This window comes from Peromyscus californicus, unplaced genomic scaffold (assembly GCF_007827085.1).
Source record: "Peromyscus californicus insignis strain IS unplaced genomic scaffold, ASM782708v3 Scaffold_7__1_contigs__length_154581171, whole genome shotgun sequence".
Lineage (NCBI taxonomy): Eukaryota > Metazoa > Chordata > Mammalia > Rodentia > Cricetidae > Peromyscus > Peromyscus californicus.
In genome coordinates this window covers 12,387,586-12,415,507 of record NW_026294595.1, presented here as the reverse complement: position 1 = coordinate 12,415,507, position 27,922 = coordinate 12,387,586, and the positions used below count along the sequence as shown (strand labels likewise).

At 53.1% G+C, this 27,922-nt stretch overlaps 1 protein-coding gene across 5 annotated transcripts in view; it reads left to right on the top strand.

Annotated features, from left to right (window-relative positions):
• The first annotated feature begins 909 nt into the window (after positions 1 to 909).
• Adamtsl2 (ADAMTS like 2) overlaps positions 910 to 27,922 on the top strand; it is a 32,873-nt gene continuing 5,860 nt past the window's right edge. For 2 of the 5 annotated variants that reach the window (XM_052722918.1, XM_052722916.1), the window contains exons 1-15: positions 911 to 1,138; positions 3,023 to 3,113; positions 3,739 to 3,881; positions 4,556 to 4,631; positions 5,779 to 5,881; positions 6,565 to 6,710; positions 6,834 to 6,957; positions 9,642 to 9,722; positions 12,050 to 12,225; positions 16,185 to 16,542; positions 18,130 to 18,502; positions 22,931 to 23,028; positions 26,228 to 26,354; positions 27,352 to 27,565; positions 27,649 to 27,804. In XM_052722918.1, the coding sequence (XP_052578878.1) occupies positions 3,024 to 3,113; positions 3,739 to 3,881; positions 4,556 to 4,631; positions 5,779 to 5,881; positions 6,565 to 6,710; positions 6,834 to 6,957; positions 9,642 to 9,722; positions 12,050 to 12,225; positions 16,185 to 16,542; positions 18,130 to 18,502; positions 22,931 to 23,028; positions 26,228 to 26,354; positions 27,352 to 27,565; positions 27,649 to 27,804 (2,265 nt within the window). In that variant the 5' untranslated portion in view covers positions 911 to 1,138; position 3,023. Of the gene's footprint in view, positions 1,139 to 2,982; positions 3,114 to 3,738; positions 3,882 to 4,555; positions 5,882 to 6,564; positions 6,711 to 6,833; positions 6,958 to 9,641; positions 9,723 to 12,049; positions 12,226 to 16,184; positions 16,543 to 18,129; positions 18,503 to 22,930; positions 23,029 to 26,227; positions 26,355 to 27,351; positions 27,566 to 27,648; positions 27,805 to 27,922 lie in introns of all 5 variants that reach the window. The other 3 variants (XM_052722914.1, XM_052722915.1, XM_052722917.1) reach the window with 3 other exon arrangements.

Below are 27,922 nucleotides of genomic sequence, written 5' to 3'. Positions count from 1 at the left end.
CCCAAAGAGGCAGCTGAAGAAGTTCACCATCCAGCACAGAGGGAAGGAGAGAGAAGGGAGAGGGGGAGAAAGGACTTCCAGTCCCTACATTGTGGAGGCAGGAGCATGACTGAAATGGCTCAGCCATCTTATGAGATATTTCAGTATCATTTGCCCTTTGAAGGTGCCTGTTTTCCAGGATGGAGTGCTCTGGAGGGCCAGATATGTCAGAGCAGACATCCCATCATTCCAAGTCTGCTAGAATCCACAGGTAGGACTGAAGCTGTACACCCTTCAGCTCCAGCTCAGCAGGACCAGAACCCTGGAGTCCAGCTTGCTTGCCAGTAGCTGCCCAGCTGGTGTGGGATCCAGCCAGACTGATACCAAACATCTGCAGAATACCCCATGCCTACCCTCAACCTGATCCTCCTAGGCATCTGGTCAGCAGGCTGTAGCCGCCCCTTCCTCTCCCTGGAGCCATTGGTTGGTTTATCTCGGATGCCCCCCCAGATCCTCAGTTGTTCAGATCTGTTTTCCAAGGATGGGGGGTGGCCTGGACACACACAACCTCCAGACCTCCGTGCCTCCAGGTGAACAGGAGTTGGCAGCCTGGACAGCACATGGTTCCCAGCCTCCTATGGAAGCTGAAGTTAGATGGGTGGGGCAGGGGGCTCTGCTCCACTCCTGCCAATGTCCCTCCACGTGACCTCAGGCTAGTTTCTCCACTAGGGTCAGTCACTCCAGACCCAGGGAAGCCAGTCTCAGGCTCACTCACTGCTTCTGGACTGTGGCGGCAGCAGCCAGCAGGCAGCTGGACAGCCTGGCCGTGCTCCAGAGGCGCAGAGCGGGTTAAAGTGTGCGCCCGGCCAGCCGCCAGCAGGCTGGGCGGGGGAGCAGCGGTGGGAAGTGTGAGTTCCTCCCCGTCTGCCTGACAGCTATAAAGGCAGCTGCGGCCACAGAGCAGCCACTGGGCTGAGCGCCCCTCCTGGGAACCCCCTCCCTTGAATGCTCTTTGAAGTGGGAGAGGGAGGCAGCCGGGGAAGCAGGACGAGAGACAGGCAGAGCCCGCACATCTCTGCCCTCATCTGCCTGCGCGGTGCACCTGGCAGCTAGCTCTCACCCCTTTCTCTGGGAGGACAACCTGCTGACCCTGGGTGAGGTAGGCCACCACATACTTGTCCCGGCTCATGCTGTGCTCTCTGGGAGGTGTGAGATGCAGCCCACTCCAGGCCAGACAGCTATTCAGAATGGGGCTGGGGGATATCCTAGCCCCTGGGGAGGGTATTCGACCCTAGGGGAAGGGGGAGCAACCTGCACCACACTGCGGCTGGGTGGCCCCGAGGCTGGCTACAGCCTTGGTACTAGCAGTTGCTGTCTGTGATGCAAACCCCTGCTGTGGGCCTATTGAAGGTTTTGGACCCTAGGGAGAGATGGATCCTGTTTGAGCTGAACTTGGCTGGAATCCAGCAGTGTCTAGGATCCTTAATGAAAACCAAGTGTGAGGCTGACTGGGCACCTGTCTTTGGCGGGCAGGCGGCAGGGACTGGGGAACCATGGAGGCCAATGGGACAGTGTGGGATGGGGGCTCTGTGCTGGAGTAAAAATGGTGATGTAGATGGAGACCTGCAGGGGAGGAGCAGGCAGATGGGATAGGGGAGATGGTGGACCGCTGGTGGGATGCAGGGGTCTCAAGGATGAAGCTCCACATGTCAGGATTTACAGTATCATTGCATAGTCTGTCTGGGTGCGTCTGGGTGTAAGGGTGTTGCTGGCTTAGCTCCCACACACCTGCAGGTGCTTTGGGAGGGAGGGATGAAGAGAAGGGAGGAAAGAGGGAGGGAGAAAAGGAGGAAGGGAGGAAGGGAGGAAGGGAGGGAGGAAGAGAGAGAGAGAGGGAGGGAGAGAGAGAGAGAGAAAGAGAGAGAGAGAGAGAGAGAGAGAGAGAGAGAGAGAGAGAGAGAGAGAGAGGGAGAAGTTGGTGTCAGTGTTTCAAGGGTGCAGACAATCTCCAGACTTTCCTCCCCTGGAATTATTGGGTGCTGGACTGGGCCCCTAAGTTTGCTGTGGGGTGTGAGGACAGTAAGCTGCCTTGCTGTGTGGCTTTGGGCAAGTTGACTTTTCTCTCTGGGCTTGGTGTTTCCTGAAGCCCATTGTCTAACTCACTGGCTGATGACACCCACCTGAGATAAACGCTAGCTAGAGGCCCTTAGCTCCCTTTCTAAGACAAGGTTTATGCTGAGACTCAGGGGAGCAGTTCTGAGAGTTGAAGCAGCAGAGCTGGAAGCTCTCCCTCATTCACTTCACCTTAACCCTTGGTGGGTGTTTGGGCTTCAGGTGCTAGCCTGTTGGGAAGGAGTCAGGAACAGGGGCCCCGGGTCTGCACCTCCTACTGCACCTCCTGCAATTCCATGTTCTCTCTGGAGAGCAGGGCCCAGACTCCCGATTTGTGCCCCCACCTGAGGACCAGATTGCTGAATACTTAGTTATGAGGATGTGCCTCTGATAAGGGGAGGCTGCCATTTCCTGAGGACCACTGGGCGGGGGACAAGTGAAGGCAGGGAGGAAAGGGAGGACTCTCCTTTTACAGCTCATGAACTCTACGGGGTGGCCATTCGCTCAAGTTGGCCTGCCAATGTTAAGCAGGTAAAACTCCCAAGGTGCCCTGGACAAGGCAGTGGGCTGAGCCTGGTTGCTATCCCTCTTCATAATGAGCTCTCTACCAGGCTGGGCCTCCAACCTCCTAGGCCGTCCGTCTCTGTTCTTCACAGCCGTTCTCCAGGGGCAAAGCTTGGCAGAAGATCTCAGATGAAGGGTGGCTCAGACTTGGCACTCATACCACCCCTTTGTGCCTAGGCCTGGCAGACATCTGTAATCACTTACCAAGCTGCTTGCTGAGCCCAGATGGATGGCTCAGTCTCTCTCAGATGGCAGCCACTAACATAGGATCCCAGATAACCTTACCACTTGGGGCACTGGGAGGACCCTGAGAGTTTTTCTCCACAGCAGGGCCTGATCTGGTAGTGACGGTGGTCTTGCTTCATAGGATGGACGGCAGATGGCAAAATTCACACTGGGCTTGGTCTTTGCTGGCCATGGCAGTTGTGGCTGGGGGTACGGCATCTACTGAGGCCTCGGTGAGTAGGACTGTTCAGTGCCCGCGCCCCCCAACCCCAGCTTCTCAGCCAGGTGTTGGGCTCACTCTCAAGTGGGCTGACTTTGGAGGATTGTGTAGTAAGAGTGGGCATATGCCATGCCCAGGGGTCTCGGTGTTCCCTTAGGCTCCAGAAACTTGCTCAGAGAGCCATTTAGACTAGTCCCCGATCTGGGAAACTGACCATCCTGTAGTCCCTGACCAGCTAGCTAGAGAGTGAGGTATGTCTGGTATTTCTCTTTCCAGTAAGGGTCTAGAGTCAAGCATATAGATGGGAGTTATGTGTGGGGTGAGCCTGCAGATGCTGGTGTAGTGTGGGGTGTGAGGGAGAAAGCATGGTAGGTTAACACACGTTTCAGGCACTCGCCAAATCTCAAGATGCTCAGCCCTTAAGACATGGGGCACATGTGGTCACCAGTGGAGTTCTCTTCAGGCCATCTGAGAGACTTGAACGCAGGTTTCTGAGAGACCCAGCCAGCAGCGCTTTAGGAGGATGCATCATCCTCTTCCCCCCTCAGCTGCCAGTGACACCCTGTGGTGTTTGGGGTGCAGGTTCTCCTGTGTTGTGATTGAGCCTTCTGCTCACTATTGGGGGGCTTTTCACCCAGGACAACAGCCCCACATCCAACAGCCTGGAGGGGGGTGCTGATGCCACTGCCTACTGGTGGGGGGAGTGGACCAAGTGGACAGCCTGCTCCCGAAGCTGTGGGGGCGGGGTGACATCCCAGGAGCGCCACTGCCTGCAACAGAGGTGAGTTTGTTGAAACCCCCAAGGGTGAGTGGGCAGGGGCAGCCTGGTCCATGGCTTGGTGGCTTTTCTTCCGGGCTTGCATCTGATGTATGCGGTCTCCTCTTCCCATTGACTTCCACTGGGCATGGGGCTTCTGAGAGATCCTTGGCAACAGTGTTCTGGGGTGCCAGAGAGGGAGTGTCAGAAAGCAAAGTCTGTTGTTTAGGGCTCTGTCACTGAGACCTCCCCCTTGTCTTCTGAAGCATGAGCTACAGAAGCAGGGAAGAGCACAGGAAAGTTATTAAGAGCCTTTGCTCTCAGAGGAACCTGGGTTTGAGTCTTGTCTCTGCTACTTCTAAGCTGTGTGACCTTGGGCAGGGCACTTAATCTCTGAGCATCAATTTCCTCATCTGTGGCATCATTGGGGAAAGCATGATGAAGCCAGCTCATGTTTCTGGGCATACATGATACCACATGTGTTTGCATGTTAGCACAGGCCTCAGCAAACATGATTGTTACTCAGTACAGTTCTGAACAGCACAGCTCTGTTGCTGGTGCTGGGAATATAGAGGAGAATCAGATGCTATCCTAGGAGTCTGGGAAGCTACTAGAAGTTAATACATGCATGACAGAACAGGTGTCAGGACCCATAGCTGTCACTCCAACCCTGGCTTGGTATCACGTTTTCCCACCAGGAGGAAGTCTGTTCCAGGAGCAGGGAACAGGACCTGTGTGGGCACGTCCAAACGGTACCAGCTCTGCAGAATGCAGGTGAGGCCAGATGCCCAAAGCTCCGAGGTCTTGGTCTTGCCCCTAGACCTCGGACATCCTGTTGCTGACACTATCCTCTCAGGGAGAGTCCCGCGTAAGCTGGCTGATGCCCAGGCTCACACTGAGCCCTTCATGCCTCAGATGTTGCTTGTTCTGTTCCCTGCATGTTGGATGTGGTAGGTTGGCTTGGATTCCCACCTGATCCTGGAAATCTAAGTGCAGCTTCAGAAGCTGGGGTTTCCCACCACAGTCCAATCTGCCTTGGACATTTGCACACCAGGAAGCCACAACAGCTATCCCTTCTTCCCACCTATGAAGCAGTCTTGCTGGGCAGCTACCCCAGGCCTCTCGCCTCAGCTCTTAGGTGTGCCTGTGTGCACTGTTTCATTAGCCTTGGCTGGACACCAAGGTGGCAGAGGCTTGGGAGGAGGCATTGATTCTGCCCGGGGCTCCGAGGAGCACTCTCTGTGGGACCAAAGTCTGTCTGAAACCTGGCTGCCTATCCAAGAGCCACCAGGGTGTGGTGGTGGAGGTGCCAGCTCTGCCAGTCTTACTTGGCTTGTCCAGCTGAGCTGTTGGAAGTCTGTCTTTGTGAGTGCCCATGTGGGGTGTGAGAGCTGAAGGGAAGTTAGCTGCCAAGGCCAGTCATGGAGTCAGGGTTTGGTGGACATTCGGGAGCTCCTGAAGGAGGCAGACACTAACCTAGCTTGGACTCCAGCTCCACCGTGGGCAATTGCCTCCTGTAGCCCCAAGGTTCTTCTTAGAGCCCCCTCCTTCTGATTCAGTCCCTATACGTAGCTATCAAGTGCACTGGATTAGTTGCAGGCACTTAGTGCACACGTGTGTACACATGTGCAGGTATGCACATGCTGACAGGGTCTGCCAGAGGATGGGGGTGTGGGCAGGGCCAGCAGTGTCCCATCTATTCCACAGTATGGCTGAAAAGTTCAGGGTGATATCCAGGGTATTAGGAAGGCTGATACCCAGCAGTATTGGAGGAATAGTCACTGGCCCTTCTGAGTAGTTGAAAGTGAGGGGAATGGAGGCTGGGAGCAGGGGCAACATGGACTACGGCCCCCAAGGGTCATCTGGTTGTAGCCACTTCCTGCTCAGCTCCTCCTGGAGCTTCTGCGCCTTCTTCTTCCAGGAGTGTCCACCGGATGGGAGGAGCTTCCGTGAAGAGCAGTGTGTCTCCTTCAACTCCCGTGTGTATGATGGCCGGGCATACCAATGGAAGCCTCTCTACCCGGGTACCTGAGCCTCAGGAATAAGCTCTACGGGTGGGCACGTGGGGAAACTAAGGCTTAGAGCCAGGTCTTGCTGAAGGCTGTGGTGGTCATCTACAGAGGTTGGAGCAGATCCCACTTCTCTAGAATGGGGCCTGGAGGTCTGTTCCCTCCCTCCCCCATGACCCATGACATCACCGGTAACAGATTATAGAGCTGAGTTTCCTGCAGGGCTGCCCTCTGAGATCAGGACTCTCCCACTGTCTCCAGGGCTTAGACAGGAACCAGCCCAGACAACCCCAAATGGGGACTGGCCAAGGTCTCATGGGACTGGGGTCATGCTTGCTATTCCGTGCCCACCGTTCTCACCCCCCTCTCCCCATGGGAGAAGAAACAGATTGTTTAGGCACAGTGTAAAGGAGCTATCATTCTTCCTCCACCCTGTGGAAATGCTGAGGTGTCCAGTCCCCCTGCCACAGGAGACCCTTCTGTGGATCTCAGGTGTGATGCCCTCTCACAAGGAGGCAGAATTTGGAACTCAGAGCTTGGACTGGGCTCACTTCATTTCTGCTACCAACACTTTGGCAGGTCCCTTCTTTTCAAGCCTCAGTTTCCCCATTTTTGTAATGGGAAGGGTGCTATGTCAGTAGGAGGAAGGGGGTGAATCCAGCACCCTCTCCCCTGAGACTCTCCGCCTCATCCCCCAGATGACTACGTCCACATCTCCAGTAAGCCATGCGATCTGCACTGTACCACTGTGGATGGCCAGAGGCAGCTCATGGTGCCCGCCCGCGATGGCACTTCCTGCAAGCTCACTGACCTGAGAGGGGTTTGCGTGTCTGGAAAATGTGAGGTTGTTAAACATTGTACCAAAAGTATAGCCGTTCTCACTGTGCTGGCCACCTGCCTGCCAGAGGCAGTGGTGCCCCTGTGCCAGCCTCAGCGCCTCAGCAGCCTCTCTCCTTGCTTCTTGCAGCCCATTGGCTGTGACGGAGTGCTCTTCTCCACCCACACACTGGACAAGTGCGGCGTCTGCCAGGGGGACGGGAGCAGCTGCACCCACGTGACAGGAAACTACCGAAAGGGCAACAATCATCTTGGTAAGGGCGGGTGTGGCTGGGTGGTCGTGTCCCTCCATCTCACCTGCCAGGTAGGTGTCCAGGATCTGCTGCTTCCTATCATGGGTCCTCTCGTTCTCCTCCCAGGCCCAGGCAGAGGTGTAAGACTCCTTCCTACTGGCAATAAAAAGGGGCCCTTCACATCATCTGCACACCAGAGGACACAGCATGGGGATCACATTTGGCCTTTGAGGCAGTCTTCAGGGAGGGCTGAATGGGGAAACTGAGACATGAGTCTTAGAATGTGTGAGACTTGACTCTGGATATGCTGGATTCTGGGCTCATCCTGAGACTCCCCTCTCTAGTGCTGTGTTTAATGACCTTGTGTTTGCGTCTGGCACTGGCCTGACCCTCGTGTTTGGGATCCGGGCATGAGACAGACCTTCATACATCACTCGTGACAGCCAATGCTCAACCAAATGCATTGCTGTGTCCCAAGAACTGTGTGTGGAGTCAAACTAAGTTATTATAGAGGAAGGGAGGGCAACTTGAAATCCACTCAGCAGATGGGGAAACCGAGGCCCAGCGTGGGATTTGAAGGCTCCAGTTCTCCTAGGGAGGCAAGGGAGTCCTACTGAGACCACCGGAGGGCCCAGAAAGCCGAGAAATCTTGCTTGCCCTCACAGGAGAGGCGATCACAGAATCAGTGTGGGCTCAAAGAGTCCCTGCAGGAAGCCACCGAGAATGAAGCACTGACGTAGGGTCTAGGGAGGAGACTGACAAGGAGGGGTGGGCACAGCAGCTGCTTGTGTGTAGAATCTGCATGCTGTGTCTCTCTCGTGTGGTGGGCAGAGGCTCTTTCTTTGGAGGCCTGCCAAAGGTGGGGTGAGGCAAAGCTGGTCTGTTTGCTTGTCCCTCCCTTCGTAAACACAACTGCCTGCACAACTTGCCCCTGGATTCAAGGTGGAGCTAGAGTCAGGGGTCAGAGGTCAGAGGTCAGGCAGTGCCTCTCCTTTAGAGCACTCAGCTCATGTCAGATGCCACATGCTATAGCAAGGCCCACCAGACAGGGCCTGGGCTCTTGGTGATGCCCCCTCTGGGCAGGCTGAGGCCGAAGTGAGACAATCCCTCTAATTCTGATGAGTGTTTCCCAACCAGGCACAGAGCCAGGTCTGGCCAGCATTAACTCATCCACATCTGGGGACGTTGCTATTACGGCAGTGGCTGCTACTGTTGCCCAAAGCTGCAGAGAGAGCAGAGGGTTAAGGTGACCTGAGCTTCTAAGGCCTTGGGTCTCAACCTGGGCAGCAGGCCCTGGGTCCTAGCTGCAGAGCGACATATCTGCCCGGAAAGATCTGTGCTCCCTAACCATGCTCAAGATCAGGTCGTATCCGGAAGCTCATGGGAGTCGAGATCAAGGAGTTTTGTGAACCACTTGCTAGTTTGAAAATTAAAGCCGGCTGTGGTGGTGCACGCCTTCAATCCTAGCGCTTGGGAGGCAGAGGCAGGAGGATCTCTGTGAGTTTGAAGCCACCTTGATCTACATAGCAAATTCTAGACCAGCCAGGGTTTCACACAGGGAGAGCATGTCTCAGCAAAGGGACCACTTCCCAGTCTTGAAGCCTCAATCAGTATTTCGTCTTAAGGCCATGCTATCATGAACCTCTTCCCTGCTTTCTGCCCAGAAACACCAACCACATGGACAATTTGCCCTCCGTCAGCTGCAATGGGGCAGTGTGAACCACATAAATAGCTCAGTGCTACAGATCAGAGCCCCTCCCCCTGCTTCTCAAGGAGCCCAATGCGAGACACAGTCAGGGCAGGCTCTTCAAGGACCTGTAAGGTGAGGGCGGGGTCAGGGCCGAGGCAGGGACATCTGGCCATCGATGGCTTGAGTGTGGAACCTGCTGCCTTCTACAGAGAATTCAGGACAGAAACACCAACTCTACCAAACCCTCTCCTGAGACCCCTCTCTTTTCCTAGGAGATGACTCTGTTATTATTCACTCTTTCCTGCCAGAGCCCTCTCCACTAGCAGCTAGTGGCTCTTTTTCCCCCCTGCCCCAATTCCTGCTCCCTGTTGTGTTTGGAATTGTCTGTGGCTATCTCCCCACTATACCAAGGCCTGGGTGATGGGGTCTGAAATGACAGGCAGTACCTCTCACAGTTCAGGCATGTAGACAGTGGCCCTCGTAGGGTGGTCAGCTTCTATTTGAAGAGTCAACCATCCGCTCTTTGTGTGGAGGCGTCAAGCCTTGGCCATCAGCAAGATGTTCTGATAAGATGGAATTTGAGAATAACATGTGTCAACATAGTGCTGGTATTGATGTTTCTGGACTAGATGAGAAAACTGAGACCCCAAGGTCTCTCAGGTGATAAAGCAGGACATGACCTAAATCTGTGGACTTCAGCATGTTTAAAGTCCCTGTAGTCCACTGTGTCCCTTGTGGGGGCCTGGGGCAGGCCAATGTTCTTGATGGGAAAGGGTGTATGTACCTGGGCAAGGGCCCTGGAAGAGGGTCAGCTTCCTGGACAACATGAGCCATTCAACAGGACTAGGTGAAATCACACACCGACATCTGGGACAACCTCTAGGCAGGTGCCCCTTACCTATCTGGAGCTCAGAGATGGCACTGACACCCAGGAGTGACTTTTCAGGAGACAAATGGCAGTCCCTTCTGTGTCCTGCCTTCCCTGGCTTTGCTCACAGATGTTCCTATTCCCCAGGTTACTCTTTGGTGACCCATATCCCAGCTGGTGCCCGAGACATCCAGATTGTGGAGAGGAAGAAGTCAGCAGACGTGCTGGGTACGTAGGTGGAACTGGGGGTGTGTGTATGGATGGAGAAGGGCACCTGAACTTTGATCTATATTTTGAGAAGTGGAATAGGCCAGGTGACAGGGCACAGCTGTGGAAGCTAGAGGTGTACCTAACTGTTGAGGAGGAGGAGGATGCTGACTTCACTCCCTGTCCTTAGAGGTGCTGAACAAGAGACAGGGTTTGACATCGGGTAGTGAGCTCCCCATCACTAGAGAACCCGGCCCAGGCAGAATCCAGGGAGCCAGAGGTAGGGTCTATTCAAGGATGGGTCACAGAGCTGAGAGGTGGGTGGCAAGTCCAAGGTCATGAGCTGCTGAGGAAGGATTTGGTCACAGGTCTGTGATGCCATGCTGACCATGTCCAGATTCCTGCAGGAGGTGTCACTCTAGAGTAGAAATGGCTACCTTGGACATCCTGGAGATATTACCCAGTGGTGAGGCCCCATCTTGATGACAGTCTTTGGATGGGTAGAATGTGAAGCTGGAGAGCTGACATGATCTGGTGGTGGAAGCTCCATATGGGCAGGTACCAATACCTATGGGTCATTCTGCCCTGGGCTCTGCCCTGTGTGAGACAGACCCAGGGCCTAGGCTAGGTTAAGGAGCAGCTCTCCAAAATGAACTCAGTCTTGATACCATGTCCCATTGCCCAGCTGACTTCCCATCCCACACCTCAGGCTGTTGAGCATGTCAGAGCTCTGCTCTAGGGATGTAGAAAAGAGGAGGGTGTGTACTGGAGATCCTCAGTTTGAGCCCAGCACCAGACTCTCCTGTCCCCTGCCAGGCTCACAGAGCATTTGAAGGCCCAATCCCAGCAAGTTTGCACATGGCTGGCCCCAGGCCTACACTGCTGGGGACATCTGTGGATTGAGCATGGAGAGCCGGGCCTCCAGCCAGGCCGGTGGCTCTGCTGTCTGCTAGCTTACTAGGGCTACAGGGAGGCCGGGAGACGTTGTGTTCTCTGAGCTGGCTGCAAAGCTCTCATTCTTGAAGCAGACACTGGAAATACCAAGGGCTGGGAAAGCCGCAGGAAGGAAGGTCCTCGCTGTCAGGAAACAGGTTTTGGATGTGGGCCTTGAGCTGAGCCCTGGGCGCAGAGCTGGAAGCTGAGCCGGGACAACCAGGCCCCAGCCGGACTTGGACTTGACGCTATGTTCTGACGTTATTACGTTAAGGGTATTTTTCAGACACGTCCTGCTTGTTGCGTCTGTCTGATAATAAATTAATTGCCCCGGCTCCTCTGCTTGGATTGCATCAGGGCCTTTGGAAACGGCACTCGCTCCTCTGGCGGGCCAGTTCCTGGAACCGGCTTTAAGGACACCCTCTGGAAGACAGAATGTCCCCCAGTGCTGAGACTGCCTCCTCCCTTTCTTCCCCAGCCCTGGAGGCTCAGAGGACCTTTGCTTAGTCCCCATAGCTTCCGGAAAGGCCAGCTTCCAGGCTGGTGTTTGGCCCTGGGCAGCTGTGAGATGGGCTGTTGGGGTGCCATGGGCATATTCCTTTCTGATCCTGGCTTTCAATTGCCTCCAGCCAAGTCCTCAAAGTATCCAGTCATACCTGCCCAAGGGAAATGGTGATAGATGTGTCCAGACTCTGCTCTTGCCTGATTGGGTCCCCAGTAGGTGTTAAGCCCAGCAGGATGGACAGATTAATTGGGTAACAGTGAAGTCAGACGACTCAATGCCATTGTTTCTAATAAGGAGGACAGAGCTGGTCATCTTAGGGTGGTCCCAGGAAAACCCTTCTGGACAGCACTCCACACCAGCCAAGCCAGGCTACAGTGTCACTCACTGTGGGCCTGGGATGAGGCACTGAGGCCCCTTCCTCAGTTGGGGAAATTGGAGCTGGTACCACAACCAGGGTCATGTCAGGTTGTTCTGTCTAGTCTAGTATCTGGCTGGTACCTGTTGTTCACGGCTACAGACCCTCCTGGTCCAGACTGGCCACTTGGCTATGGCGCTAGCTCATTACCTTGCAATCCCTTTGGCCCATCTGAGGCAGCCAGAAGGGCAGGGCCAGCCTTCCCTGTTGGCTCTTCCAACCACCCAGACTGGCCTGTGGTTGTTTGTTTTAGACTGATAGGAAAGTGTGTTTGTGTCTCCTAGGCCCTCACTGGCCAGGGTCACATGCTGGCCTCAGGCACAGTGTCTGTCTGATTCTCTGTGACATTGAATTTCCTGTCTTTGGGTCATTTTGGAGAGGGAAGGCAAGGCTGGCCACCATTCTTGGAACCTGCATGCTGGCGCCTCCCTGTGTCTCTCTCCTTTCTGCTCAGCCTGTCTAGCCCGTGTGACTCAGTGATTTTTACTCTTTCAGCTCTCGCAGATGAAGCTGGCTTCTACTTCTTCAATGGCAACTACAAGGTGGACAGCCCCAAGAACTTCAACATTGCTGGTACAGTGGTCAAGTACCGCCGGCCCATGGATGTCTATGAGACTGGCATTGAGTACATTGTGGCACAGGGACCCACCAACCAGGGCTTGAATGTCATGGTGCGTGTGCCACAGGCTTTGGGGACAGTAAGGGTTGTGGGCACTGGCTTCCCAGAATCCAGCTACAGGTTGGGGCTTGAGGGCCCTGAACACACAGCAGTATTGTTGTATTCTGGGGTGGTGGTAGTGTGTGTGTGGGGGGGTTGGGGAGGGCTTGTTCATTCATCTATTCACTGGTCACTTTCTCATTCATTTATTCACTCAGGTTTAGTTCATTAACTTCATTTCCCATTGATTCATTAATTCATCTATCCATTCACGTGCTTCCTCTCTCTCATTCATCTTTTCATTCATTCATTCAGTCAGTACCACTGTTCTGTGTCAGCCCATTCTGTGACCACTGGGAACCTCATGGGAAGCTAAGGAGAGGTGGCTGGACCCACTGGCCGTGTTTCAGATGGGTCTTTATGTTCCTTAGGTCCATACTGCCTCCAAAGGTACTGCTATGTTTTCATAGCTTGTGACTCCTTCCTCCCCTGGATTCTCAGTGCTGTGAGCAGCTGGCAGGGCAGGGTTGGGACCTGTTCTGTGGCTAGTGTTTTTACACAGCTAGCATCAGGAAATGAAAGCTACTGTAGCTTCTCACCCCAGATCCATGGATACACAGAATGATTGATTGTCCCTGAAATCAGGGCCATCACAATGAGCAGTTCTGGCATTCTCTGAGACCTGCTAGTTGTCTTCTGGACTTCTAGATCCCACCATAGTGAGCTCTATAGCCTCACATTGTAGGTGCAGAACCTGGAGGGGTTTGTGTAGTTACTCACCTATAAGTTGCAGACTATTGAAGGCAGGTCTGCCTGGGCAGGGTCCACTTGTCTGCTTCCTTGTTTGTGCTGGAGACATCTCTGGGACATGCAGAAATTCCATGACATCTTTCCACAGCCCACCCACCCAGGCATCTCCGCTGCTACTACTGCCCAGGGGCAGGCTGTGTGCACCCCAGCTAGGTCTGCACAGAACCTTCTCTGCTGTGTTCCACAAAGCATCGGCAACATTTTAAGTTACCTGCTGTGTAGACTAGACTGATGTTACTGGATATGGAATGAGTCATTCCAAGAATTCCTGCTCATGGTAGAGGCTGCAAGCTGTAGTACCAGCACAACATCCTAGAGAATGGTCCTGCTGTTTTATTACACGGTGACCGGATCACAGCTGTGTACATTTACTATGATTCGCCCAAGTAGACAGAAACTGCTCTTGGAGGAATAGAAGGAGACTATTTACCACATCTGGGCCAAATATGCTCAACCTAAGGCCATGTTAATTTGCTCTAGAAAAGTCACCACACCTGTCACAAGGCTCAGTAAGGGTAACTGCCTGATTGAGCTTACAGCACTCAGTTCTACCCTGATGATGGATCACTGAAGTCATTTTAGTACTGTCAGGGCAACATGAGCGATGGGACTGAATGTAGGCTGTGTTTCCTACTCGTTTGTCCTTGAGGTCATGATGCATGGCGCTGACATCTATGGTACCCCAGGAAGCAATGGTATCTCAGATTTGCTCGCTTGCATATGTCAGTGTGTGCACTTAGCACCGTCAATAGAGGGCTGTGATCATCACTTACACACTTGGGAATGAGGGACCCAATAGACACACTACCAGCCAGACCTAGGCCACCCCTCTGGTCATTACCCATCCAAATGTTTGCAGTGAGGACATCAATCCATGGTGGTTAGGGCCCACAGTCAGCAGTGATAACTCAGACCTGCCTCCAGAACGTCCAGCCTTCTCTCCAGGCAACAGCTGAGTGAGCAGGCAGCTGTCGGCTTTTTAGGGGAGAACTGTGGGTCCCTCCCTTGTTCTAGACTCAGTTTCTGAGTCTAGAAACTGGTTCAAGAAATGGAGGCAAGGGTCATAACCTTGCCCGGACAGCTACTTCTGCCTCCTCCTCTAACTTGGCCAGTGCCAATTAAGAAGGGTCTTTTTTTTTTTTTTAGCCCATTTGTCCATTCCCAAGGTGTGTGTGCGGTGTTCTGTCTTCTGTTAGCTATGTCTCGGTGTCTTGTCACTCTTACTGACTGCCACTGAGATACTGAATCTGCCTTGTGGTTGGTGTGTGTGTGTGTGTGTGTGTGTGTGTGTGTGTGTGTGTGTGAGAGAGAGAGAGAGAGAGAGAGAGAGAGAGAGAGAGAGAGAGAGACAGAGAGAGAGAGAGAGACAGAGACAGAGACAGAGATAGAAGAAGGGGGACGTGAATGCATTGGAAGGCCACAGGAAGACTACAGGTGCCTTCTTCATCCGTCACATTCTCTTCAGACAGGTTCTCACTGAGCCTGAAGCTCATTCCTTCCATTAGGCTGGGTGGCGAGTGAGCTCCAGGAGTCTGCCTCTCTCTGTTCTTCAGTGGTGGTGTTACAGAAGTGCCAGGCTCTCACATGGGTGTTGGGGGTTTTGACTCATGACCTCATGCTCGCACAGCAAGTATACTTACCTACCGAGCCATCCATCCGGCCTCTGTCACTGTTCAGGGCCTTCTCATACCTACAGCTGCTGGGGGAGTCCAGAGCCTGCCACCACATCTTGCCATCAGCCCTGTCATGTGAGAGTGTCCCACACTGTCCCTCTAAATGACATTGGCATCACTTGGCCACCCCTGAGTGAGCAGAATGTTCTGGGCTTTCTAGGAGAAGTGGTCACCCAGGGAATTGCCTGCCCTCGAATCTCTCCTCTCGCATCTGCACTGTGTGGGCCTCACTCACTCTACCCTCCCTGTTAACAGGCCAGCGTGTTATTCCAGAGGGTAAGAATACTAGAGGGTTGTGCTGGTCCTGAAGGCCCAGGAGGAACAGTCTATTCTCTAGGACTTCCCTGGTGGGTGAAGGAGGTGACTTTACCAGACCCTTTGGTCTGGTGCTCGGGAGAGACCAGGCAAGGTCCAGAGGAAAGACAAGGTTAGGAAGGGAAGCTTTTCACACCATCTCTCCTAAGACAGCATTAACTGCTGAGGGAAGAGCAGTCCCTTCCCAGTCCCAGAGCATTCAGGGCAATTGAGATTTCACCATTTAAAGCATCTTGACCCAGATCTCTCTTTGCGGTGGGGTCCTACTGACCCAGCCTGACTCTGTCTGGTGCAGCAGACCCAGCAGGGTGAGAAGTTGACCTGGATTCCTCCTTTCTACCCTGAAGCTTTAGGCATCAGAGTTTCTTGACCACACCTGCAGCCATCTGGTTAGCTTGAAACGATGCTGGCTCTCTTTGTCATCTTGCTCCAATGGTGTGCCTTCCACAGTCCCTGCTCCTGTCCCCAGGCACCCTTGAGATGTCATCCCAGTGGTGGCCATTCTTCCCCTGGCATCCTGCAATGGCTTATCTTGGCACTGCTTAGCTTTCCGTGGTTTGCTCGGTGCCACCCTTCCAGGGCCCTGGTGTGCTGCGTGCTGCAGCCAGGCAGTGCTTGAGCTCCAACACTAGTGATTCAGAGCTGTGGCCCCGGGAGCAGCCAGTCCCACTGCCAAATCCACTCCTGCCGGCCTCCAGATCAAAGGCTTTGAAATCTGCCTAGGGGAGAGGTCACACTGGCTTGTGGTCTTTGCAGAGGACTTGACTATCCCCCAAGAGCTCCATGACCAGCTGATCCTTCAATGCTGTCCTGGATGGACGCATGGTCTGGATTTTAGTACCTCATCAGCTATCCTAGGAGTCCTGGTTAGATGCAGCAACACCAGTGCTATTTGGATTTCTGGCTTGTGATGGCAGTAACATGCAGTATGTCCCAGTATGTCCCCTATTCCCTGTTCTCAAGGGGACCTGCCCTCTGACCCTTTTGGTGTGCCTCATTCACAATCTCTGGGCACAGCTGCCCTAGGACATTTGAATGAGGCCGCATTCTTGGATCAAGTGTGATTCCCTGGGAAAGACTCGGCTGTGACTAGGGCTGCTTTTGTCTCAAGAGGCGCTTGGTGCTAGGTAGGGGCTAGGAAAGGAGCCAGGTCTCACTTCTTCTCCTTCCCCAGGTGTGGAACCAGAATGGCAAAAGCCCTTCCATCACCTTTGAGTACACGTTGCTCCAGCCACCACACATGCACCACCTGCAGCCTGTCTATTACAGCTTCTCCGAGCCCGCCTCCGAGAGCACAGAGAGCACCGAGGGCCAGGAGCTGGACAGTGCCAGGCTGCTGGGCTTCATGCAGCATAATGGCTCCCTCTACCACCAAGCCTCCTCGGAGAGGCTGGGCCTGAACAACCAGCTCTTTCAGCCTCCAGCCCCTGAAGTCGAGCGGGGTCCCAGCAGAGGCCAGGAGACCAACGAGGTGTGCGAGAGAGCCAGCGGTGGGGTCTGTGAGGGACCCCCTAGGGGCAAGGGCTTCCAAGGTGAGAAAGAGGAATAGTGGATATGGGAAAGGCCAGGGTTCCCCAGGTACAGAGGCCTCAAGTCAGGAGTGCTGGTCCCCTTTGAAGTCTACAGAAGAGGCTAAAGAGAATTGCCAGATGCTTGCACATTCTCTCTGGGCAGGCACAGTGTGAAGTCTGAGGTATACAGTCATAGCTCAGGATCTGCAGATTGATGATAGACTCCTCTTGGACGCAAAATTCTCAGCTTCTTAAATCCTTGTATACAGTGGTGTGTTTGCGTGGAACCCAAGCTCTCCTCCAGGTACCTGCGATCACCACAGCTGACCCACAGTACTAGATGCAGTGTGTGTGTGTGTGTGCTGTGGGTAGTGATGACACTAAGTCATGGCAAGGTGACACGTGACAGGACCTATCCATCAGTGGATTAGTCATTCGTCTTGTGGCTGTGACAAAATGGCTGATGAAAGCAACATCAGGAAGGAAGGTTTTATTCCAGCTCACAATTCCAGGAGATACAGTCCACCATGACGGCAGAGCGTGAGGCAGCTGCTCACATTGCATCCGCAGTCAGGAAGCAGAGAGAGATGGAAGCTGGTGTTCACTGTCTCCTTTTACACGGGATGGTGCTGCCCACAGTTCTGGTGGGTCTTCCTTCCTCAATCAGCCTAATCTAGATAATTCCTTATAGACAAGTGCAGAAGCCTATCTCCTTGGTGTCTCTAGATCCCGTCAATTGACAACAACATTAACTGTCAAAATTGGCTTAACATAGATGTAATTCTTTTTCCTCCTCCTCCCTGCTCCTCCCCTTCCTTCTCCTCCTGGAAACAGAATCTCGATGGAATGTGCTATGTAGACCAGGCTGGTCTCAAATTCACAGAGATCCATCTGCCTCTGCCTCCCCAGTGCTGGGATTAAAGTTGTGCACCACCAGACCCAGCCAGTATGCAATTCTTTTTTTCAAAATATTTTGATCCTTCACGGTCTGATTCTTAGGATGTAGACCCAACATCTGCAGAGGGCAAACCATATATGGTTTTCTGAGTCAGACAGAAGAGATGGGCTTAGAGAGGAGATAACTTGTCAACTCTTCCATCCAGTGGAACTGGAAGTCAAGGGCACTTCCATGGCTCACTTGGATAGCCCTGGGCCCCAGGACATGGATGTTGCTGATGGCCTCAGGTGTGTAGGTTCATATATGCCTCTCTCCTGTGCTGGGCTTCTTGAGGTTTATGTGTCTGTGTTCTCTCTTCTTAGGCAGGCACTAGTCATAAATTTAGGGCTCACACTAAATTCCGGTTATATTATTTCATGAGCCTATAAATATCCTTTTTCCAAACTAGATCTTAGGCTGAACTTCCAGCTGAGCCTGGGCCCTGGGGATGATGCCCAGCTGTCTGCCGGGGCCATTGGGTTTCCTATCGCTTGATGATACTGGCCCACTGTGTCTGATGGAGTAGAACCTGGGAGTACCTACTTTTTCCCTGCCCCAAGAAGTCATCCCCATTATTTAACTCACCTGTCACACACAGGAATAGAGGAGGAGGGGCAACAAAGATCAACACAGTAGCATCCATGCATGTTGAAACACCTGTCTCTCCGCAGACCGCAATGCCACTGGGATAGCCCTCTCAGGGGACAAGGATGACCGGGAGGTTGATGCGCGTTTCACCTCCCAGGAGCTTCTCTCAGCCAACGCCATCTCTGATCAGCTCTTGGGCACGGGCTCAGACTCCGAAGAGTTCTCTCTCAATGAGACCATGAACAGCATCTTTGCCCAGGGTGCCTCAAGAAGCTCCCCAGCTGAGAGCCTCTATGTTGATTATGAGGAGAACGAGGGGCCTGCTGCCTACTTGGTCAACGGGTCTTACCTGGAGCTGAGCAGTGACAGGATCAACACCACCTCCTCTGAAGCCCCATTCCCCAACACCAGCGCCAGCCTCCCCACCTTGGCTGGGAACAGGACTCACAAGGCTAGGTAAGAGACACTTCTCCTTGCCCTGTCTTAGTTCCCTATGGAGTAGGGGCCATTACAGGGGTCTGCCAGAAGGTCCAGGGACCTGGAGGTAAGTGGGAGAGAGCCATACTTTCAACGACCCTGTGAATCTGATATGAGTTACAGAAAAGACTGTAGCATGTCTTTTTGAAAGGTAGTTTCATGGGTCTAAGTGTCCCAGCTATGATTGCTTCAACTCGTGGTGCTGACCATGAGTTGAAGAATGCTGGAGGTATGCCGCTAACAGCCTCCCTATGCTGGGATGGATCACTCTTTTGTATGCATAGATCAGGGAGTGATCACAATTACCCTTAGTGTTAGGCTCCTGGGAACTCAGAAGGGGAAACCATGCTGAGTGCACAGAGCCTAAGGATTTGGGGTCCTGGGTTCTATGTCTGGACAGCCATTGAAACATGGCTAGCAGGCACAAGATGGGCTCTGTCTGTAGCCCCTCAGGTGAATGTGGAGCCTCGACAGCAGCCTTCACCCCAACCAATCAGAAGATGATAAGAGAACCTGGGGTTCCCCCTCCCCCCGACAAGGAGACCCCGAATCAAAGTTAGGAATAGGCTGCTAGCGTAGTGGGCCTATGCAGGAAGCCAGCACCACAGGCAACAGCAGCTATGGCTAGGGAGGCCTATAGAATCACAGCTGGGGACACCTGCTTGGAGAGTGAAGCTAGAGATCCACAAAGAGGCGAGCCTGGGGGTGCCTGGACAGCTGGGGCTGGGATAGAGCACCCTGAGGTCTCATCCTCCTGGGCTAGTGTTATTTGGGAGCAGCTGACCCTTTCATACCAGAGCTAGAGAACCTCTCTAGTTACTAACGCTGTTTCTCAGGTGCCTGGGTGTGCAGCAGGGCTCGTGTAAACAGCTGGGATTAGAATGTTAGCCACTGGTGGTGGATGAAGACTGAAGATGGGAACCAGCCCACTGGCTTTTGTTTTGTTTTCTGGGAACCCACTCGAAATCTTGAGATGAACTCTATCCGGATCAAGGGAGGCTGAGGTTGGAGTTTGGTGGAAGATTTGACAGTTACTCTTAAGGTGACAGGGTTTAGGTCACCTCTTCCACTTTTCTAGGGTTTGAGAGTAGTAAAGCTGGAAGCTACAGTGTTGCCTCTTCTCTCACACTGCCTTCTGAAGCCTTATTTCCAAAGGCTGGGACCCTGCTGATGAGCTCTGGCTAGATGGGATTCTGGGCTGGCCACTTACCCTGACCTCGGCACCATCAGAGCTTCTAGAGCTCTCTGCCTAGTTTTGGGGAGCCAGTGGCTGGCAATGAATGACAGGCTTTACCCTGGGGGCACAGGATCAGAGACTGAGAGAAGTCACAGGCAGTGGTGATGGGCAGGGCAGTTCTGATTCAGAAAGTACCTGCTTTGTGACCCAGCCAGTCTCTCTGGGCTGCCGGCTCTCTTTGTATCTTCCTTTGGGACAACAAGGATTTATATATATATATATATATATATATATATATATATATATATATATATATATATATAATGCACAACAAAGACCCTAGGTATGGATGCTCCTAGTTAGTCACTGAGCATCCAAGGCTTGGGGAGAGACCTCCCAGGAAACCCACAGCCCAAGTGGTGACAGCAAATCAGTGCTCTATGTAGGTTTATCAGGTAGCTCAAAGTCCCTGTCCTTTATTCGGCTGTGATATGGGCTATGTGGGTGGTGGTTGTGTGGAATAGTGAAAGAGCAGGCCACTCCATGGGAGCTGGATACATCTCCATTCTTTTCCAGGCCTCAGCTTCTCTGTCTGTCAGAGGCCTGGAGGCTCAGCAATGCAATGCCTCACAGGCCAAAGTCACACACAAGCTGTTGAGGGCAGGGTTGGGCCCAATCAGGAATCTCAATGTTGTCTGGGTCAAGCCTTAGGGACTGTTTTTTCCCCCATGAGAGGTTTGGATTACTCTGAGTAGGTGCTCTAAGCGGGTCCCACTGGAGTGCCCATGGTCCATAATCCCTAAGCCACATTTGAAAGTGCCTGTCTCTTCTTATTCTGTCCCCTTAGCCCCGTGGGACATGCTGGATTCCCAGAGCCAGTCATTAAAACAGGTTGTCAGCACTCGGAAAAGCGCAGCTCAGTGAGATGCCCAACCAGCTGCCATCAAAGGATGCTGCTGGTGGGGACCAAAGATGGTCTGGGGAGATAATGGGCTGAGAGAGGCCATGGGGGAAGCTACCAAGCCGAAATAGCCACGTCTCGGCATGTTGTCCAAACACAGGAAGTCGAGTCTGCTCTGGGAGCGGGTGAAATCAAAGGGGCAGCCCAGAAAGGAAGGGCTATTTTCATCTTCTAGAAAGGCTTCAAACAATCCCGGGAGGGGCTGTCACCAGACTTTTCGGGAACAGGCGTCTGGGATGCAGAGGCACACATCCCTCTCTGAAGCCTGGAGCGGGGTAGGAAGAGAATTTCTGGTTCACTTATAAACAAACAGTCATTTCAGAGCTTCTGCTCTCTGGGGATTTCAGGAGCCTGTGTCCCGCCAGGCACTGGGCAAAAACCCAAAAGCGGTGGTCACCGGTATCTTGGAAACCATCACTGCTGAGGTCAGGGCCCTTCCAGATTGGGGTGGTGATGGTTTCCAGGGTGTGGTGCTTCTTGGTGCACGGTCCAGGTGCTGCACTGCGATTCAGGCGGCACCCAGCACCCCACACGTGCTAGAGAGTGGGTGTAGACAGTCCCTCCAGAAATACCTTTAGGGCTTAAAATCCAAAGGGTTATTTTGAACCTGGCGGCTAGCTCTTGACTCAGGGATGAGTCATGCGGGCTGCGGCTGGGAAGTGTGTAATTATATAAAGATGGAGGGCCTTCTACACCAAGTGCATCTTCTCCTCTCTTTTTGTTCTTGGAAGGAATTTAAGGCTGCTGAAAGCAGTGTGGGGGGCCCAGACTGCTCCGGTGTTGTCTGGGTCAAGCCTTAGGGACTGTTTCTTCTCCCTAGTTCTTCCTCGCTGAGAGGTTTGACCCACCCTCGGTTGGTGCTCTAATTGGGTCCCACTGGGAACTCAGGTCCAGGATCCTTTGCTTTGAGATGAAGGGTCTTGGATGCCCTCCCTCCATGTTAAAGTTTTGTTTGTAACCAGAGAGGACAGAGCTTCCCCTGCATAAAGCCTGACTCAAGGGTTGGTCTGAGCCCCAGAAGAGGTGGCCCATGCCCCTGCCTCCCTCTTTCTGCAGGCACCCTCTCATTTTGAGAATTCACAGAATCACAACAGTGAGGCTCCCATTGGCAGACCATTTCCTGGGTTCTCAGAGCATGACGTGCTATCAGGGCAGCGCTCATCCCCAAAGCACCCTCTTGGGAAACATGAGCCAATCGGAGCAAAACACAGGCGCAATCTCACCCCCTTGACTAGCAGTCCCGACAGATGTCTCCAACACAGAATGGCTTTTAGAATGTAATGGCCTATAACACCCACAATACTCCAGTGACTATAGTCCCCAGGAAAGAAACTGGTCCATTTAAGTCCTGTGAAAGGCGTCAGTGCACAGCCCTTAGCTAGCTCCTCTTAGTTCCAAGGAAGGTGGAGTTGGACTATGTGGCCCGAGGGAGCTGCTATCGATGGGGCTGGTCCTTCAACTGCTCTTCTTGCTTTGGGGGGCATGAGACTCAGGGGCTGTGTTCTTGAGCGACTAGGTCTTGGAGCAGACACCCTGGGTGGAGGTAATGCTGTAGCAGCCGCTTCCTCCCCCCGCCGAGTCCCAAATAGCCTGCACAGGGGGTGTTGAGGCTAGTTCAAAGAAGCTAACAGTCCTAACAATACTTGGCTGTGGCCACCAGAGTTCTGGCCAAGAATCATAGCTGTTGGCTGGCCGGCCCCCAGCGTGCCTCTTCCCGTCAGCTGGCTTGTGCCGCCATCACTGGACCTGAGCTGCAGTGTGGGGCTAGGCCACTCTTCCTCCTGCAGCTGGCCTTTGTGAGTTTGAAAATTGGAAGCTGAATGGCCGGTGTCCCCATTCATCAGAACCCCAGCTGAGAGAGGCAGCTGGGGAAAATTCTGGAACATCTCAGTCCCTACGGGGTGGGAAGAAGGACTCTGCTGACCGATGAGAGGTGTAGTGAGAAGCCTGTGAGTGTTGAAGGAGCAGTTGCAATGTTGGTGAGTCCCTCATTGTTCAGTGAACCTCTGAAAGAACAGAATGCCTCCACACAGTCTGTCCAGTTCCTGAGAAGGGAAATGCCCATGTCTGCTCAGTGTCAACATGTGTATCTCATTTTTTTTTTTTTTTTTTGTTCCAGAGGGTGGGAGCCCTGGTCTTCATAGAGGGTACTGGCTGAAGCCCAGGAAGGTGTGTTTTTAAGGCTAGTGTAGCCTCAGAGGGAGATCCATCTGTCTGAGAATGAAGCCTTTAAGCATCTAGCTCACCACACTCTCTGACCTTGTTTCAGGACCAGACCCAAGGCACGCAAGCAAGGCGTGAGCCCAGCTGACATGTACAGGTGGAAGCTCTCATCCCATGAGCCCTGCAGTGCCACATGTACCACAGGTAATGAGCCTGGGACCACTGGGCCACCTTCTCTGAGCCTACCTTTGCAGTGACTGGGCCTTAGCTGGAGACTCACCCATACACTTGCTGCCCCAAGACACCCCCAGGGAACTTGCCTGGCTTCTTCACTTGGGAGGTAGGGCGGGATGGCAGGAGTTGGAGGGTCCCCAAAGCATCCTTGTTCCCATGGCATTCAGGATGACAGTCAGGTACGGGCCCATCTGTCAGCCCTAATTATTCTCTGATATCTCAGGAGAGGAGCTCTTCAGAGTAAAGATGGGGACCTTCAGCTTTGAGGGTCTGCTCATGCTTGCCCTGCCCCCAAACACACAATGCTGACCTGTACCTAACAATTTGGAAGCTAACGAACAATTTGAGGTGGGGTTACATTTAAACCATAGTGCCTACTGTATCATATCCCAGGCTCACAGCAAAGTACTACTGATTTTTACCTGTAAAATGGGATGTACTGTGGCCACGGTGTTTGTGGAATAAATGAGAAGAAACCACTTGCCTGGTCTAAATTCAGCCAGTGAGCACCATTGCTACTATGGGGTTCCAAGGCAAGGCTGAAGCTAGCCCTAACCCGGGAGCAGCCGGTCCACTGGCTCCAACAGATCAATGAGTCCTGTGTCATGCCTTTCATAGGATGGACTGTCAGGACCAAACTTTATGGCAGGTGCTGTGGCCCCAGCTTCTCAGAGCCTGTTGAAGCTGGGTGTGGGCATACTATGGATCCTTCTAGCCATCCTGGCTGTGGAACTTCCCATGTGTTGTGACAGTGGAAACTTTCTGGAGGCTGGGGAGGTGACATCACTTGAGATGTTTCCAGGTTGAGGCAGCCTTGGTGGCAAGGGGCCTGATGAATGAGCCTGCTAGATGATGTCTCCAGGGAGAGCATGACACTATTGTCTTTCAACACTTAGACAGTGGCCAGGCCAGGGAGCAGGGCTGTTCCGTGCTGCCCACAGTGCAGAGCAGGACACAGGAAGAGAGGAAATAGGGATACTAGGGAAGGGGTGACCTCTGCCTTAGACAAAGATGTCAGAAGTAGAGAGGCTCCTGTCACCTCTGGAGGCACTGAGCCAATTGAGTGGCACCAGCAAAAAGGACAGAGAAGGGCCCATACTATGGACAATTCACTGCCTCGGCCCCTTCTGACAGAACCTCATTAGTTGTTTGGAAAGCCCTACTGTTGCCAGGGCTTAAATTTGATGTGCACAAGTGCAACCATGCTGAAGAAGGCAGGCCACAGTATGTGGGTTTTGCCAGCTGTGGATGCACACAATGTCTGCAGATGTTCTGTAGAGAATCGTGGGTGCACCCACTTCTCTCCCTCTTCCTTCATGCTGAGATCTGTTCTTGAGGCTATGCTAGGTTATGGGGCCTGCCTTCTCTGTACCCTGAACCCCCAACCATGGTAAGGACCTTAAGTTTGTTCTTCTGGAACAACAATACTGTCAAGTGGTCTTGAGACTTGGGGTATGGTTTCTGGACTGTCTCTCAGTCTACCAGGGCATAGCAAAACATCCCAGGATCAAGGTAGTTGGTAGGACCATTACTGAGGATGGACATCTGGTCTTGTCTGTTTCATAAATCAGAGTGCAAAGTTCACTTTAGCGCAAGGCACGGGCTCTGAGGTTAAGAAGTTTTGAGAAGCTCCCTACTCAAGATAGGTATAAGGACAAGGTGCCCAGAAAAGTGATATTTTGATCTTGTAACCTTTCTGGAAAATTCCCATTCTGGAGATGAGCAATCTGGGGCTGTGATGAGTCTGCTGGCCTTGCTAGATGAGACTTGGATTCTCTTCTGTGTGTTTCCATTCCATGATAACAAGCCAATGCATAACCAGGTACTTAGGGCAACTGCACAAGTCCCCAGCCCTGTTTGTATATCCCTGGGTCCCAGAGTTAGTAGTGTCTCTGAGGCCTGAAATCTTTCAAGTAGACCTGGCCAGGCAGCTGTCTCCTCCTCCAGCAGGCTGAAGGATACACAGCCCAGTGCTGGCAGGGGAGGAACTAGTAATTGCTGCCTGGCTTGGCTCTCATGGAAACACACACACACACACACACACACACACACACACACACACACACACACACACACACGGTTTCTTCCCAGACTCATGGTTCTGTCCAGGGCTGGGTTTTGGAGCAGCAAAGGCTGCTGGGTCTCAGATACTCCTGGGAAGGTACATACACTGAAAACCTCAGGAGGCTCTTCCACATACAGCTCCACATTGGCTTTCCCCAGCTAAGCACAATCCTGGCATACTTTGCTGTGGGGCAGGGGATGCTCACGCTTTAGAAAGCCCACATGCAGGCTTGCTCTTTTAGGTCCAGGGAAAAAGGAGAGGTGGTGTAGCCTGGGAATCCATATGGTTAGGAGAAGGCTGGTCTTTTATGTGTGTATCCCTCCCTATCCACAAGTGATTTTAGAATTCAGGAATTCCAGAAAAAGCCACACAGATAGTTAAAGACATAGAGGTGCTAGTTAGGAGACCTTTAGTAAAAGCTGGGGCACCTAATCTGATATCTGGGGACAGGGCTGTCAAGGACTGCAATGGTTTGTTTTTTTCTTTTCTTTTTCTCTTTCTTTCCTTTTCTCTTTCTCTCTCTTTCTTTCTTTCTTTCTTTCTTTCTTTCTTTCTTTCTTTCTTTCTTTCTTTCTTTCTTTTCTTCTTCTTCTTTTTTTTTTTTTTTTTGAGACAGAGTTTCTCTGTGTAGCCCGGGCTGTCCTGGAACTCTCTCTGTAAACCAGGCTGGCCTCGAACTCAAAGATCCACCTGCCTCTGCCTCCCGAGTGCTGGGACTAAAGGTGTGAGCCACCACTGCCTGGCTGGTTTGTTTTTTCTGCCTGCCTGCCTGCTCATCTCCTACAGTGGGGTTTGTCAGACAAATGCACACCAGGGTACCTGGCTGTACTTATTCTGCCTCTGTAAGGCTCATCGAGGTTTGTGGCAGGTGAGCTAGATGCCTAGGCTGGGCAGAGAAAGAGGTCATAGTTCAGATCCTGAGACTCTGACCCACAGAGCTTTCCCACCTCCAACTCTAGGCTTTTACCATCCCCAATCCAAGAAACAGATCTCTGAGTTGTCATGTGACCCATCCAAGCTCACAAGGCTCACCCATCTGCTGGTATCCAAGGTTCTTACTGTTAACCACACAGTTTACAGACCCTTGCATTGCCCCAAACCTAGGAGTCATGTCCACATATGCCATGTGTGTTCGCTATGATGGTGTTGAGGTGGATGACAGCTACTGTGATGCCCTGACCCGTCCTGAGCCTGTCCACGAATTCTGCGCTGGGAGGGAGTGCCAGCCCAGGTACCTGTCCTTGAGCACCCAGCTGGGTTTCAGAATGAGCGTGTGTGTGTGTGTGTGTGTGTGTGTGTGTACACACCCATGCTCACACTAGGGCTCTGCTTTGCCTCTGCTGTGAGCTGAGGGGCTGTGTGGGGAGCAGAGCAGAGCATGCGGAACGGTCACTAGACACTTTCCATCACAGGGGGTTTTCCATAGTACTCTATACTAGAGGGCTATCTTTGTGCCTGGGCTGACCTGCAAAGCTAGGATTTCTGTAAGCTAGGGAAGATTACTCCCTGGGAGGTGAAGGGAACCCCATCTTTCTAGCCCACGTGTCTCTTATCTTGTCTTCAAGGCAGAAGCAGAGCCTTGGTGTCGCTTCCAAGGAGCCATGTATTTCTGGCTCCCCAACATGTCACATTCCTTCTTTTCTTCCGGCTGCTACATCTAAGCATTTGTTCTTTTCTGGAGGAAAAGGCCACAGAGCTGGCCTGCACTTGACTTAGATTCTTCTCCAAGTATGTCTTCTCAGAGGGCCTGCATGGAGGAACCCAGTCTTTTATAACCCCACACAGCACAGGGTGGAGATGGGTGGTCATCCTGCACACTGGCGATGCCCTTCTCTGGGTATACAGCTGGACTCACACCTTTGGTTCACTCTCACTGTTGTCCCTGAAGAATCAGAGTCCAGAAGGGGCCACAGTCCCCTGTGTGACCCAACAGGGAAAGTAAGGCCTGGGGCTCTGGGACACTGGAGTATGGAGGGTGGCAGGTGCAGAAGGAATGGGAACAGACAGAAAGGACAAAGGAAGAAGGCCTGGAGGTGAGGGTAGGTGAAGGTAGCCAGGTCCCTGAAGGCCGTGGGCACTTACAGAGCACTCACCCAACACTCTGCTTAGGGCTACCTAACACAGGGTTACCATGGGCACAGTCCCCACTGGTTGGTCTCACCTCCTTCCAGTCTGGTTTGGCCTGTGTGATTTGGGGCCACTGAGGGCTGTCCTCGCTCCCGAGGCAGGTGGGAGACCAGCAGCTGGAGCGAGTGCTCACGCACCTGTGGTGAGGGCCATCAGTTCCGCATCGTGCGCTGCTGGAAGATGCTGTCCCCTGGCTTTGACAGCTCCGTGTACAGTGACCTGTGCGAAGCCACAGAGGCCGTACGGCCCGAGGAGCGCAAGACGTGCCGCAACCCGGCCTGTGGGCCACAGTGGGAGATGTCTGAGTGGTCGGAGGTGAGAGTCGGCAGATGCAGGGGTGGTGGCCTGTGCTTGAGCACAGATGTGCCATGATGCTTCTCACCCCGGCTTCCTCGCAGTGCACGGCCAAGTGTGGAGAACGCAGTGTAGTGACCAGAGACATCCGTTGTTCTGAGGACGAGAAGCTGTGTGACCCCAGCACCAGGCCTGTGGGAGAGAAGAACTGCACAGGGCCTCCCTGTGACCGCCAATGGACCGTCTCAGACTGGGGACCGGTGAGGGCAGATTTGGGCCATGGGGCGAGGGACAGGACCCTGACCCTGAGGACGCTGCTTTGCTGTGCATCAGTTTTCTCATCTATCTGTAATAAAGACATGAGGAGAAAAGTATAAA